The sequence below is a fragment of the Staurois parvus genome, unplaced genomic scaffold, assembly GCF_062004578.1.
Source record: "Staurois parvus isolate SC_StPar_1 unplaced genomic scaffold, SC_StPar_1.0 ptg001053l, whole genome shotgun sequence".
Lineage (NCBI taxonomy): Eukaryota > Metazoa > Chordata > Amphibia > Anura > Ranidae > Staurois > Staurois parvus.
In genome coordinates, this window is record NW_028318849.1 from 120978 (window position 1) to 135000 (window position 14023).

Here is a 14023-nt window from a genome sequence, read left to right on the forward strand (position 1 = left end):
GGTCCACTAGTAGAGGGTCGGTCTGGTCAAGTGCACCGGTAGCTTTATGAGAAGGTTGTGGTGCAATAGCAAGGCTGGGATAACTTTAAAAGGGAATCTTCTGTTGGCCTGCAAACAGCTTCTTTATCTTTTCGGAAGTGCTGGAATGTGGATGAGTTCATGCTTGGGACAGGCTCATGTCAGGGTGGCACCTATATAAAAGTAGACGTTGCTGAAGCCAGAACATAAAACAGGGACAGAAGCAAGATTGAAAGAGAAGGATTCAGGTGCAAGAAGCTAAAGGGACACAGCTTCCAAGGGCAATGGGGACCTCACTTGTTGGGTACTTTACGTTTGTCCTGCTTCTTCTGGCATTGACCAAGGTTCGAGGAGGTCCAGCATACAACTCTCCCCTGTCTTCAGACTTGTCCGATTTAAAGGTAAGAAAGAAAGTTGGCTGGAGCAAAAGTATGGTGGTAACTGTTGCCAGGTCCAAGAGATGAAGGATCCTTCACTTCCCCTTGATACTAGGTGAGGTGTGACAATACAGAAAAATACGTTTTTCTGTTCTTGTGTTTCTCTTCTTGACTTATATCCTGACCTCATTAGACTTTTAGGGTTTCTGTCAATAAATAATACATGACCCTTTTATTTAAATGTAGCAGCCAATTAGCTTTCTGCAATTACACTACACGTTAGGAAGAGTTGTCCATTGGTATCACATTTCCATCTTCCAGTAAGGAGAGTTCGCATTACACACACTTACCATATATCTGTGCATCTATTTTATGGTTCTTCTGATATATTTCTGAGACTCCTATATGATAAAATAGGGAGTTTAGACAATAATTCTTCATAAAAAGCCTTAATACAATTTTTGGACACTAAAATTGGCAGCCATAGGAATAAACAAGAAATCCAACAACATTTTTATTAATAAAGTATTTCCAGAGCCAAAACGTTTTTAGCACTGGATAGATTAGGGATGAGTTCAAAATTCCCTCCTTGATAATTGTAACCCTATCAAGTGTCGCTATTGAAAGATTTCACCTTCTGTTCCAGTGACAACTCAAATTTTGGATTTTTTTAACCTTCTCCAGTGAAAGTGGTCACCAGGAGGAACAAAGAGGGTTAAATCCCCAGTGAAAATACAGACAATAATTACAACTTGACAGGGCGTTTTAACCCGCACTTACTACATTGAAAACTTAAAGAAAAAGTTTGGGCTGTTTGCCTACATAATAATAATAATAGTAATAATATTAATATCATAGCCCTAAATTAAACGAGTTCCTAATCATATTCTAAGTTGTTCATATTATGTTACATATTAAACTAAAAGAGGGGCATTAAAATGTCCCACATGGGTATTCTGGGTTAAAGATTTCAATAACACAATTGTATTGTAACTCCATAATACCATTACCAGAAAATGTGATCACATGTTCTCACTATGAGACATATGGGGTCCTGGTCTCCACAGCTCAGTGACTAGATCCCCTTCAGGGGGCATTAAAAATGTGATCACATGTTCTCACTATGAGACGTATGGGGGTTTATTTACTAAAGCTGGAGAGTCCAAAATCAGACTCCCTTCTGCATAGAAACCAATCAGCTTCCAGGTTTCATTGCCAAAGCTTCATTGAACAAGCTGAGGTTAGAAGCTGATTGGTTTCTATGCAGAAGGGAGTCTGATTTTGGACTCTCAAGCTTTAGTAAATAAACCCCACGGGGTCCTGGTCTCCACAGCTCAGTGGCTAAATCCCCTTCAGGGGGCATTAAAAATGTGATCACATGTTCTCACTATGAGACATATGGGGTCCTGGTCTCCACAGCTCAGTGACTAGGTCCCCTTCAGGGGGCATTAAAAATGTGATCACATGTTCTCACTATGACATGTGGGGTCCTGGTCTCCACAGCTCAGTGACTAGATCCCCTTCAGGGGGCATTAAAAATGTGATTACATGTTCTCACTATGAGACATATGGGGGTTTATTTACTAAAGCTGGAGAGTCCAAAATCAGACTCCCTTCTGCATAGAAACCAATCAGCTTCTAACCTCAGCTTGTTCAATGATGCGTTGGCAATGAAACCTGGAAGCTGATTGGTTTCTATGCAGAAGGGAGTCTGATTCTGGACTCTCCAGCTTTAGTAAATAAACCCCTTGGGGTCCTGGCCTCCACAGCTCAGTGACTAGATCCCCTTCAGGGGGCATTAATCAAAAGAAAGGATATCATACCGTAGATGACGTATACCAAAATTCCAAACATTACATTGAAGACACAAGGAAACCTTTAGTTCAGCTTTTCAGTGTGAAGAGCAGCTAAAAATCATTCCAATGGTTCTTTTATCAGCCATCTTAGGCTAAAGCAGGGTCAGCATATGTATTAAATATTAGAAACTGTCAATGACATTGTATGTTTTAAAATGACCTTTTCACCAAAATATGTTACATTTTGTCACCTGTGGTGTAAATTTTCATTGATAATTTGAGCATAAAAAAAGGGAAACTGTTCTTAATGTTTAAAAACAAAGAAAAGGTCTAAACACATTGGAAAAATACATCCACAAAAAGCTTTGGTTAAATATGGAGAAAATTTACAGAGAAATTTCCTACAGCAGCTGTACACATATCTAAAACCTAGCTTTTCTCAACCTCTATACCCCAGAGGAAAACTTTAAATATTTTTAGGTCTCAGGGGAAGCCCCGCTTAAAATATTTATATCTATATTTTGCTGTGCATTACCATTATCACTCAATTGCAGAACATTTTATATATAGGAATAAATAGTATGGCATAGCTAGCATGTTTGAAACCCCTGACAGATGCTTTTTTGGTCACGTGCTCTGTATAAAAAATTTTTTTTTAGTATTAATTGTGAAATAAATGAATAATCATAACAGACAGTAACATTTTTGGTTCTGTCACATTAGTGGCGACCATAGAAATTCCTTCTTGCTTTGGTGGTCACTACAGGTATGTGATCAATTAGACATAGCTTGCTGCTCAAGGAACCCCTAGATACCTCAGGAGGAACCCTAGTTGAGAAAAGCTGTTTGAGTCAGTTGGAATAATTAATAGCCATAAAAAGTGAATAATAATTAATTTTCTAAACAAGTTCTGAATGTCCTGATTACCACCCACTGTTGGCTGAAAGAAAAAAGTCACCTTGCTGCTTCTGATTTAGTATAGCACATGCACATAGCGTAATGAGAATAATTGCTAAATAATTGGTATCATTGTCTGTATTTATTTATTTATATCAAGCAGATCAGCTAAGTTAATTGCATGCTCGGTATCTTTTTGTATTGGTTAAAAAAAAACAATTGCAGGGATTTTTTAACGCCTTTAAAAGTTGGAAATTGGGATTGAAGAGAAAACTAAAATTCATGAAAAATAGAAGCATACAATCATGGATCTTTGCAAAATTTTACTACAAAATTATTAATTTTATCAGCAATATTTTACCCAAAAGGGAAAGATTTTGCTCATTTACTGGTAAAATTTAGAGGGTGTGTTTTTTAGGGGTAAGGAGAAGTAGTTTTTAGGGATACTTAGGGAAGTTTATTTAATTTTGTATTGTTATACTTGTGTTTTTTTTTGTGTGTCCATATTTTGTATGCTCATATGAATTTTGTGTGCACATTTTGTTCTTTGTGCAGTTGTTACATATTTTTCTTGTTCAAACTTTTTATTGGCATTGCAACATAGGGAGGGAGACATTTACAGTAGGCATGAGACATAACATTGACAGCAAAACACAGGGAATAATAGTCGTCACAGTATCAATGTCCTTATAGAAAGGGGGAGAGAAAGAGTCAAGAAAACAATGCAGCATATCTTATAGTGTCAAGTGAGTAAAAATTGTTAGCAAGAGGTAATAACATATCAGAAAGAGTTTGGCCAGTGGGGGTAATGACTCTCCAAAGCTGCGTGAGGAGTTAGGGATAGACAGAGGAGGAGTTGTTACATATTTTTAATAATATCTTTTCTGTTTTTTTATATACTGTGAAAAATGTTTTTGGAGCAAGACAAGGTCTAGGTTACTTAAAAGGAGCTTCTCTAACCCTTAGGAACCAGTTATCGCCCACTGCACTTTTAAAAACTACCATCATTTTGATTTCCCCTTTGACCCAATGCACATAGTAAAAAATAATATTCACCAAAAATTAATAAAAATGTCTGAGAAATTAAAACTCTCAGTTTTGCTCACCCCTGCTTATAATAATTAACTGTTCAAAAAACAATGATCGTGTGCTGATGTGAAATAAAATATTTGATCAGAAAACTATTTGGAGATGAAATAACATTTTAGACATTATCGTTTTACTGAATTTACATTTAATATTTTAATTGGAAGCATATCACACTTTTAGGGACTTTTATGGGTTCATGTCCTGCTTGCTGCACAGCTATATATGCTGGGAGTTGTATTCCAGAGCAATTTGAGAGATGCGGTTTGCTATCTTTATGGTTTGAGAATTGGTAGGATGTTTACTATTATTATTATTATTATACAGGATTTATATAGCGCCAACGGTTTGCTCAGCGCTTTACATTATAGTGGGAGACAGTACAGTAACCAGGGGCGGACTGACAACTCATGGGGCCCCCCGGGCAATAGGGGATCATGGGGCCCCTGTGTCCTTGCCCAAACTCAAAAAAGCCTATGAGAAAGGTACCAGGGGCATCTCATGGGGCCCCCTACTGACCCCAGGCCCTCGGGCAGTGCCCGAGTTTCCAAATGGTCAGTCCGCCCCTGACAGTAACAATACAGTTCAATACAAGAGGGGTTAGGAGGGCCCTGATCCTTGGAGCTTGCAATCTAGGTAATGTTTAAGTGGTAGCACTTTGTTATTTTATTGGTTGTTGCCGATATCTACCCCCTGCACTCCATCACTGCTCTTTGCACTTCTTATTACGTCTAAATTCATATCATTTTCTTCAAAGATTCAAACATCAGCAAGGACACATAGAAGACTCAATACAATATTAATGCTGACATTTTCATTTCAACTTCAATCACCAATCGTAATGATCTAATCATGTCTAGGACAAAAAAAAATCTGATAAATTGTTCTAAAAGGTCATCTGAACTATGGACACGTTTGGAGAAATAGCCTGGAAATGACATTTTTTTGGGGGGGAGATTCTATGCCATACACTTTTTATAAAGTGCTGCAACTTCCTTTTGTGCAGTAAATCAGCACAGCAATCCCCTCCCTATACAGATCAGCAGTTTGCATTCCATTTGGATAAAGAAATAAAAAAAGTATTACGGACAGTACTCATTTGGAATATGAATTTGTTAGCATTCATTTTTGGGTCTATTTTTCAACCGAAACAAAAGGTTTCGTTTTGCATGATCATGCAGCCAAATAGTGACTGTTATCTTCCTTTCTTTGTTGTATTTCAAATGCGAGCATTTATATAGGGATGAAATTCAATTTGACCTCAGAACTGACACAGAATGTAGAACTGGCAAGAAACTTTTATAATTTTGCTGTTATGTTTATTTGTACAGCCAATTTATTACCCCAAGTTAATAAAAAAAAATCTGTCTCTAACTTGTGTTAAATATAAGAGAAGGGACAGATTAGCAACAGCAAAATTTTTTTTAAATAAATAAATAATTAAAAAAAAGAGTAAAAATGTAATTACAACCAAAGAGCAGATACTATTTTTTTTTTTTAATTAGTGTTTTTCTGGACCAGCTTTTCAGGGATGCAACTCTCTACTTCAGATCAAAGCACTCAAAACACTCATCTAAAATCATTGTATCTCTAAGAAAGTGTGTTTTGTTTACTGAAATGTGTCACCAAAATGTGTTATATGATGTTAAAAGGTATAAAGGACAAGTGTATGATGAAAATTATGTTTTTTTTTTCAAATATGACTTGGAATTATTTCAGTAAAAATGTAAATTGGCACAAATTTCACTGAAGCTGTAATTCCTAATTTCCTTCCCAGGGTGAAATTTAAGCAAGCAATTTAATTTTTAATTTTTCAATTTTTTTAATTAGATTTCAAAGTGAAAGTACAAAACAAGAGAGCCCATACAAATACCATTAAACAAAACACGAGAGTGGGTAACAATCAGGTGTTTCAGAGTGTGAAATTTGAACATAGAAGCCAATACACTTATGAAAAAATATTTAAACTGTAGAAAATAATATATTAAACCCAAGTATCCATAGAGACTAGAACTTGTTGATCTTCTATTGATCACACACCATCCTGAAAAATCTTGAGTCATTCAGGGACAAAGGAGACCATCTCATCCAGGAATACCTTAATATGGACACTGACTCTCTCAAGATATCTTTTGTCCATCATGGCATAAAGTAGAGTCTAAACCAACTCCACATCAGGGAAAGTTTCATATTCCTGCGCATCTCCCAGGGGCCCTAACACTTTGTTCCATAGGTAAGGACACTAGAGCTGACAGCTGCTCTCTCAAAAAGAAAGGAAAAGATTAATATAAAGTGGAAAAGTAAAGAATACAAAGAAAACAAACAACTGTTTAGTCCTCTCCACTGGTAAGTCAGAGGCATCATAAGGGAGCATTAGGTCTTCCCTGAGATGTATTTGAGCCAGTGTTCCCAAGTTTGCTCAAATATTTCCAGGCTGGGAGGCTGGGAAAAGCATATGTCAACTACGGCTCCCGGATTTTCAAAGATCCATAAATTTTTTTGATTGGATTTCATTGTAAACTTGTGTGAATCCCAGGTGATAGTTATGTAAATCATTTTAAGCGGCGCTCCATCCAAAAGGGGAAGTTCCGCTTTAAGGACTGCTCCCCGGCTCCCCATTAAGGATTGGCACCTTTGGGGGGCGGGGGGGAGTGGCTACCCAAATTTGACAGGTACCCGCACCCACTTCTGATGCGATCGCCTAGGCAATCGCAAACGGAAGGTGTCCTCCCTCCCTCCCTGTAGTCTTTTGGGACATGTGACAGGTCCCATAAGACTACAGGACCATTCATGAAAAGCCCAGCGCTACTTGCGCATGCGCAGTGGGTACCCGGCTGTGAAGCCACAAGCTATCACAGCTGGGTGCCCACACTGAAGATGCCGGCCTCCTGGAATACAGGACGGCCGGTGAAACAGGCTGCGGGGGACACACCACGGGGCGGAGGGACAGGTAAGTGGCTGTTTTTTAAAAGTCAGCAGCTACAGTTTTTGTAGCTGCTGACTTTTATTTTTTGACAGGGTAAGTGGAACTCCTTGTATTTGTCTTTTCTTTTGTGTATTTGATTGTTGAATAGTTTCTTTTTGGAAATTTAAAAATCTGTTTTACTTTTTTTTTACTATCTTTCTATAAAATAGCATAATACAATAGGGTAAATGAGGGTCCATTTTTGCCTCAAGAACAGGTCCAGGATAGGTGAAAGGTGATTCTCTCAAAAGTCACTTCAAACCAATTGTACCCTTAAAAATTTCAAAAAACACCTTCACTTACTTTTCCTATTAACTACAATACAGTTCGTGACATTTTGCAAAATTATTCAATTTATTTTCACTCATATGGCATATGGCATATGGCAAAGTTGAAAGAATTAAAGAGGAATTTCAGTCCCCTCTTTAGTGGGTTCGGTGCATCCCCCTGGTGCCGCCATTATGGTGCTTGCGCAGATGTGATGAAAGGCTGTCTGCTGAACATCTGCACAGGCATGGGTTTCTTGCAGATGTGCAAAGGCTGCTATTACGCAAGTCCCAAAAATTTGCCATCTTTGCGCATGTGCAGGAAATTCCTGAGCATGCACAGATGTTAAGTAGAAACCCGTGCGTGCTCAGCTGTACCACTAGATTCACGCACATGCAGGGGCGGACTGACCATTTGGAAACTCGGGCACTGCCCGAGGGCCCAGGGTCAGTAGGGGGCCCCCATGAGATGCCCCTGGTACCTTTTTCATAGGCCTTTTTGAGTTTGGGCAAGGACACAGCTGCCCCATGATCCCCTATTGCCCGGGGGCCCCATGAGTTGTCAGTCTGCCCCTGCGCACATGCGTATTCTGGGGAGGGAAAACATCACTTTCGCCTAGGCAAGAAATGTGGAAGGGTTGCTTTGCAGCACAAAAAAATATGTTAACAATATGTTAACATCTAACAATGACATACAACTGTGAGAGAGGGAGGAGGCACAGCTATATGACACTTATTTTAAAAGTTAAGGTCCACTTTAGGTAGTCTTTTTAAAACAAAGTTTTGTATGATTTGTGATATATATTGATGGTACCATAAAATTCCAAACTTTTTGTGGAATTTTTTTCAGTCTGTCTGATAACATGATCTGTTCTGCTCCTCAGGGTCTCCTAGAACGTTTAGAAGACAGACTCCCAGTAGAAGAAGCTGAGGCTCCAGTTCAAGACATGTTTGCTCCAAATTATGATTCCTCTGACTCTTCAAACTCAGCACCATCCTGGACTGGGGAAGCAGCCCGGCCTGGGGCCGACATGGCGTATAACAGAGGGTCCTGGGCACAGCGAGAGAAATCATCTCCACTGAGGAACAAACTTCGAGAATTGCTGAATGCTCCCCGCAGCATGAGAAGACCATCCGACTGCTTTGGATCTCGAATTGACAGAATCGGCGCTCAAAGTGGCATGGGGTGTGGCCGCAGGGTGAGTGACCTGAAGGGTGATGGGCACGTGAGTCTGGCATGCAACTCTTGCAGGGGTGCTGGGAAATGGCTTGATTGGGTCACAATAGGTGCTAGAGTTCTAATTCACCTATATGGATATTACCAAAAACCACCACCTCTGAAATCTTTGGAAAAAAATGATCCCCGTTTTTGGGATATAGCATAGAATTAGAATTCTGTTGTAAGAAGGTCTAGTGCGAGTGTTGTGGTTTCCCCCATGACTATGTACCCAGGGCTACGTGAATGACCATGCATAGATGGGGGTGCAGGCATGACACCAGCACTGGGTAGCAGAGAGCCAAAAGTAGAGTGGGAGCTGCATTAGCTGGCAAAACCAAAAAAGCTTTTTTTATGACCATTATGACCCCACCAGCAATAGAGTCAGGAGAGGAATCTTAGCACCTTGTCCCCCAGTTTGAATGTACAAGAAGAAAAAGAGAAAAACACTCCTATTTGGGACTTTATAGGTGCAAAGTCATTCAATACCACACAAAATGAAAGAGAAAACCATTAGAGTTTATTACATACATAAAAGTAAAAGAATCAATTTGTTAAAATTTCAGAGTGGCTGAAAATTTTACAAACTACCGTCTCACACATGATAGTTCCAAACACAGTATATATATAAGGTGTGATTAATCCCAACATGTTTCGCCCATCAGGCTTCCTGAGGGGGATAAGGTCTATTACACTGTGAAGGAACTAACAAAAAGATAATCAATGCCTTATAACAAAAATAAAAAATACATTTTGTTTCAACAAGAGATATAATAAGTACAGATTTGAATATATAATTCTAAGCTCCTAGAAGCTATTAGCATTTTTCTTTCAGCTCCTAGAAGCTAGTGTTACCCTATGTGTCTGTGCACACTACTTTATGCCAGTAGCATTTTTTGAGCTTCAGTGTCTAGGAGCAGAAAAAAAACATTTTTTGTAGAGTTTTTTTGGAGCGTTTTTCCAGCAGAAAAAAAAAACGCTATTAATACACTACAAGCAGCTTTGTTCAGGCTTTTTCCCTCAACATGTACTGTAAAACCGCTAGTAAAACACAAACACTCCTACAGACTTCTGAATGCTACTGAAAAACGCTAAAAAAATACCTGCATGTTGTCTTCAGGGGAAAAAAGCCACACATATTGAATCCCAATAATTAAATAAAGTGTTACTAAACCCCAGACCCTGCATTCACTATATCTGGTCTCCCAGGACCCTGCATTCCCTATATCTGGTCTCCCCGGACTCTGCATTCACTATATCTGGTCTCCCAGGACCCTGCATTCACTATATCCGGTCTCCCCGGACCCTGCATTCACTATATCTGGTCTCCCCGGACTCTGCATTCACTATATCTGGTCTCCCCGGACTCTGCATTCACTATATCTGGTCTCCCCGGACTCTGCATTCACTATATCTGGTCTCCCCGGACTCTGCATTCACTATATCTGGTCTCCCCGGACTCTGCATTCACTATATCTGGTCTCCCCGGACTCTGCATTCACTATATCTGGTCTCCCTGGACCCTGCATTCCCTATATCTGGTCTCCCCGGACTCTGCATTCACTATATCTGGTCTCCCTGGACCCTGCATTCACTATATCTGGTCTCCCTGGACCCTGCATTCTCTATATCTGGTCACCCACAGTACACAGAACATGGAAATGCAATTATTTTAGTAAATATAAACTGCTAAATACCTTTTCTCATCAGCGGTTAGAGCAGTCTTGTGACGTCTATCAGTGTCCAGCAGATCACTGGATAAAGCTTGTAGGAGGAGTTTTAATTCTCTACCGACTGTCCTAAGAGACTGCAGGACCCTTGACCTTCTGTCTGCAGAGCGCTGATTGGCCCTGTGCTGATCACATACACCCTCCCAAGAAAAAAAAAAACCTCCCTAGCAATAGCTTTAAATTATCATTTTTTTTTGCCATTAGAATTATATATTTAAAGCATTATTTATTATCATATTATTACTGTGTTAATTCACAGTTTGATAGACCTTATCCCCTGAGGAAGCTTGATGGACGAAACATGTTGGGATTCATCACACCGTATATATACACTATGTTTGGAACTATCATTTGTGAGACTGTATTTCGTCAAATTTTCAGCCACTCTGAATTAACAAATTGATTCTTTTAAATTTATGTATGTAATAAACTCTAATGGTTTTATCTTTAATTTTGTGTGGTATTGAATGACTTTGCACCTATAAAGTTCCAAATTTTGATGAGTGTGTTTCTCCTTTTTCTTCTTGACTGGTGGTCTCCAAACTGCGGCCCCTTGCTTGCCTTTATCTGGCTCTTGGGCACTATTACATGCATCCACTGACACAAACAATGGGGCATAATCCCTGTCACAGACACCAATAATGGGGCACTATATCTCCCACAGACACCCACAAAAGGGCATAGTTCCTCTCATTGACACCAATGATGGGGCACAATTCTTTCCATTGACAACAATTGGCAGAATTGTTTCCACTGATACTAACGATGGGCCACTATTCCTTTCACTGACACTAGCAATGGGGCACTATTCCTTCTATAGACACCCACAAAAGGGCATAATTCCAAACACTGACACCAATGATAGGGCACAATTCTTTCCATTGACAAAAATGATTGGCAGAATTATTTCCATTGATAGCAATGATGACACCAGAATGGGGCACTATTCCTCTCACTGATACCAACAAAAGGGCACAATTCATTCTGCTGACACCAAGGATGGGGCACTATTCCTCCCACGGATACCAATGATGGGGCACTATTCCTTCCACTGACACCAATGATGGGGCACTATTCCTTTCACTTATACCAATGATGGGGCACTATTCCTCCCACTGACACCAATGATGGGGCACTATTCCTCCCACTGATACCAATGATGGTGTACTATTCCTCCCACTGATACCAATGATGGGGCACTATTCCCCCCACTGATACCAATGATGGGGCACTATTCCTCCCACTGATACCAATGATGGTGCACTATTCCTCCCACTGACACCAATGATGGGGCACTATTCCTCCCACTGACACCAATGATGGTGTACTATTCCTTCCACTGATACCAATGATGGTGCACTATTCCTCCCACTGATACCAATGATGGTGCACTATTCCTCCCACTGACACCAATGATGGGGTACTATTCCTTCCACGGACACCAATGATGGGCACTATTCCTCCCACTGATACCAATGATGGGCACTATTCCTCCCACTGATACCAGTGATGGTATACTATTCCTTCCACTGATACCAATGAGGGTGCACTATTCCTCCCACTGACACCAATGATGGGGTACTATTCCTTCCACTGACACCAAAGATAGGGCATTGTACCACTCTCACTAGATGTCAGGTCAATTTCTACTCCCATAGCCTGGCTCCCCTAAAGCATCAAGAACAGTAAATTGGCCCTTTGTTTAAAAACTTTGGAGACCCCTTTTCTTGACCATTATGACCCATTTACGACCACTATGTATGCAGTGGCAGGGTGGATGGGCCTTAACATCCAGCATACACGTATCACTGTGTTGTTCTGGGGTACACTGCATCTGTACCCCCAGGCCTGTAACCGAATTGCCATCAACATCTTGTAGTCACATACTGCTGATCAAGAGTTGGTAGGATGGGCAACCAATCACAGTGCAGAAAGATTCTACTGGTCTTGGGCATCAGATCCCATTTAAAGCACCAGGTGCAGTCTTTATGGGGGAGTTAAGCCGTTCATATAAACTATAAGGATACCATGTAGGTAAGAAAGAGAACATTAATTTTTGACCCTTACACAAATTAGTGACAGCTTTTAAAGCTCAACTCCGGGAAATGTAAATTTCTCCTGCAGTGAGGTTGCGCCCGCACTACAGGTGTTAAAGTGATTGGAAAAGTTGTGTTTTTTTTTTTAATAACATGTTATACTTACTTGCACAGAGCAGCCTCGATCCTCCTCTTTTTGGGTCCCCCGTTGGTGGTCCTGGCTCCTCCCCTGCCAAGTACCCACAAAAGCAAGCTTCTTGATTTCTTGCTCCCTGCTCTCTCATTGGCTCACTGGCTGTGAATGACAGCAGGAGGAGCCAATGACTCCCGCTGCTGTGTGATCCAACAAGGAGAGCGAGAACTGGGAGAGACCTGGCACTCATGCAGATCGCTGGATCGAGATGGGGCTCAAGTAAGAATAAGGGGGGAGCTGCACCCCAAAGGTTTTTTTTTACCTTTAGTCCTCATGCACACTGGACATTTTTACAGCGACTGTTTTTGGCTTTTGTCATTTTTTTTTTCTACAGCCAGTAAACTCCACAGTATGTTATCCTATGTGTCCATGCACACATAGGCTTTAATCAGCATTTTTGGATGGAAAAGAAACCCAGAACCAGTGGGTTTACAGAGGAGTTTTATTAGCTAAAATGTGGTAAAATGCGGCAAACCAGTGTTTTTGGACAAAATTTTTTTGTCTACAAAATCACTAAAACCCACAAAACGCGGAAAAAGATGGCTAAACGCTACTGCAAAAACGCTAGAAACCGCTGAAAACTAAAGTTTTTTTATGCAACTTTACACAGCTAATGCTACCAGCGTTATTGAAATGCCCAGTGTACATGGAGCCTAATGCATAGAATGCCTTTAGAACCACTTTAAAGTAGTTGTAAACCTGACATAAAATATGAACAAAACATATCCCTCTATAGTGTGTACTTGTCTCAGCTAGGAGCACTAAGTGTCATTTCCGTCTGCTGCTTCATTCCTCTGCTGTCTGCATGAATCACTTCTGACAAGTTTTCCTGACACCAAGAGAAAAATGGAGACAGGGGAGGGACCTCCAGCCCATTGACAGCCTCAGCTCGGTTCCTGTGAGCTGTGTGAAGGGGGTGTGTCTCTTCTATCCAAACAGCTCTCAAAGCTCTCCTCACTGAACTCTGCAGTGTGTAATTTCAGCTCTCTGCACCTTGGTATATGAAAGCTTTAAAAATTCTGGACTTTGAAAGGCTGTAGAGAAGAGAAGACTGCAGATAGACAGGGAGAACCTATGTTATAAGATTTGTTTAATCTCTGTATAACACCTGAGGCCAGTCACTTCATTGGGTATATGGGAGGGGGGATGGGTATATGGCACTTTAACTTACTTGATCCTCCGCTCCCCCACGTTCCTCGTTGTCATCATATCCAATGCAGTGTTACAGACCCTGCACTGGTGTTGATGACATCAGGACTTTAGACCACTGGAGCATGTGGAAGACAGTGCTGCGGGGACCAGTTGTTGGCACTTACACAAATCAATGCCCAACTTTAATGCCCAGCCCCAGGAAACCTAAAGACTACTCCTTGCAGTGGGACCACGTCCGCACTACCAGTGTCAACTGCTTGTCTAGTCTAAGGAAGAGTAAAAGGACTTTAG

The 14023-nt window shown here is 40.5% G+C and overlaps 2 protein-coding genes across 2 annotated transcripts in view; one reads left to right on the forward strand and one right to left on the reverse strand.

Moving 5' to 3' along the window:
• CLCN6 (Cl-/H+ antiporter 6) overlaps positions 1-14023 on the reverse strand; it is a 105059-nt gene that overhangs the window by 26595 nt on the left and 64441 nt on the right. The window contains exon 23 of the mRNA XM_089658143.1: positions 746-796. Coding sequence (XP_089514269.1) covers positions 761-796 — 36 coding nt within the window. The 3' untranslated portion in view covers positions 746-760. The remainder of the gene's footprint in view (positions 1-745; positions 797-14023) is intronic.
• The window catches only part of NPPA (natriuretic peptide A), a 15351-nt gene continuing 1546 nt past the window's right edge, over positions 219-14023 (forward strand). The window contains exons 1-2 of the mRNA XM_089658144.1: positions 219-419; positions 8290-8604. Coding sequence (XP_089514270.1) covers positions 303-419; positions 8290-8604 — 432 coding nt within the window. The 5' untranslated portion in view covers positions 219-302. The remainder of the gene's footprint in view (positions 420-8289; positions 8605-14023) is intronic.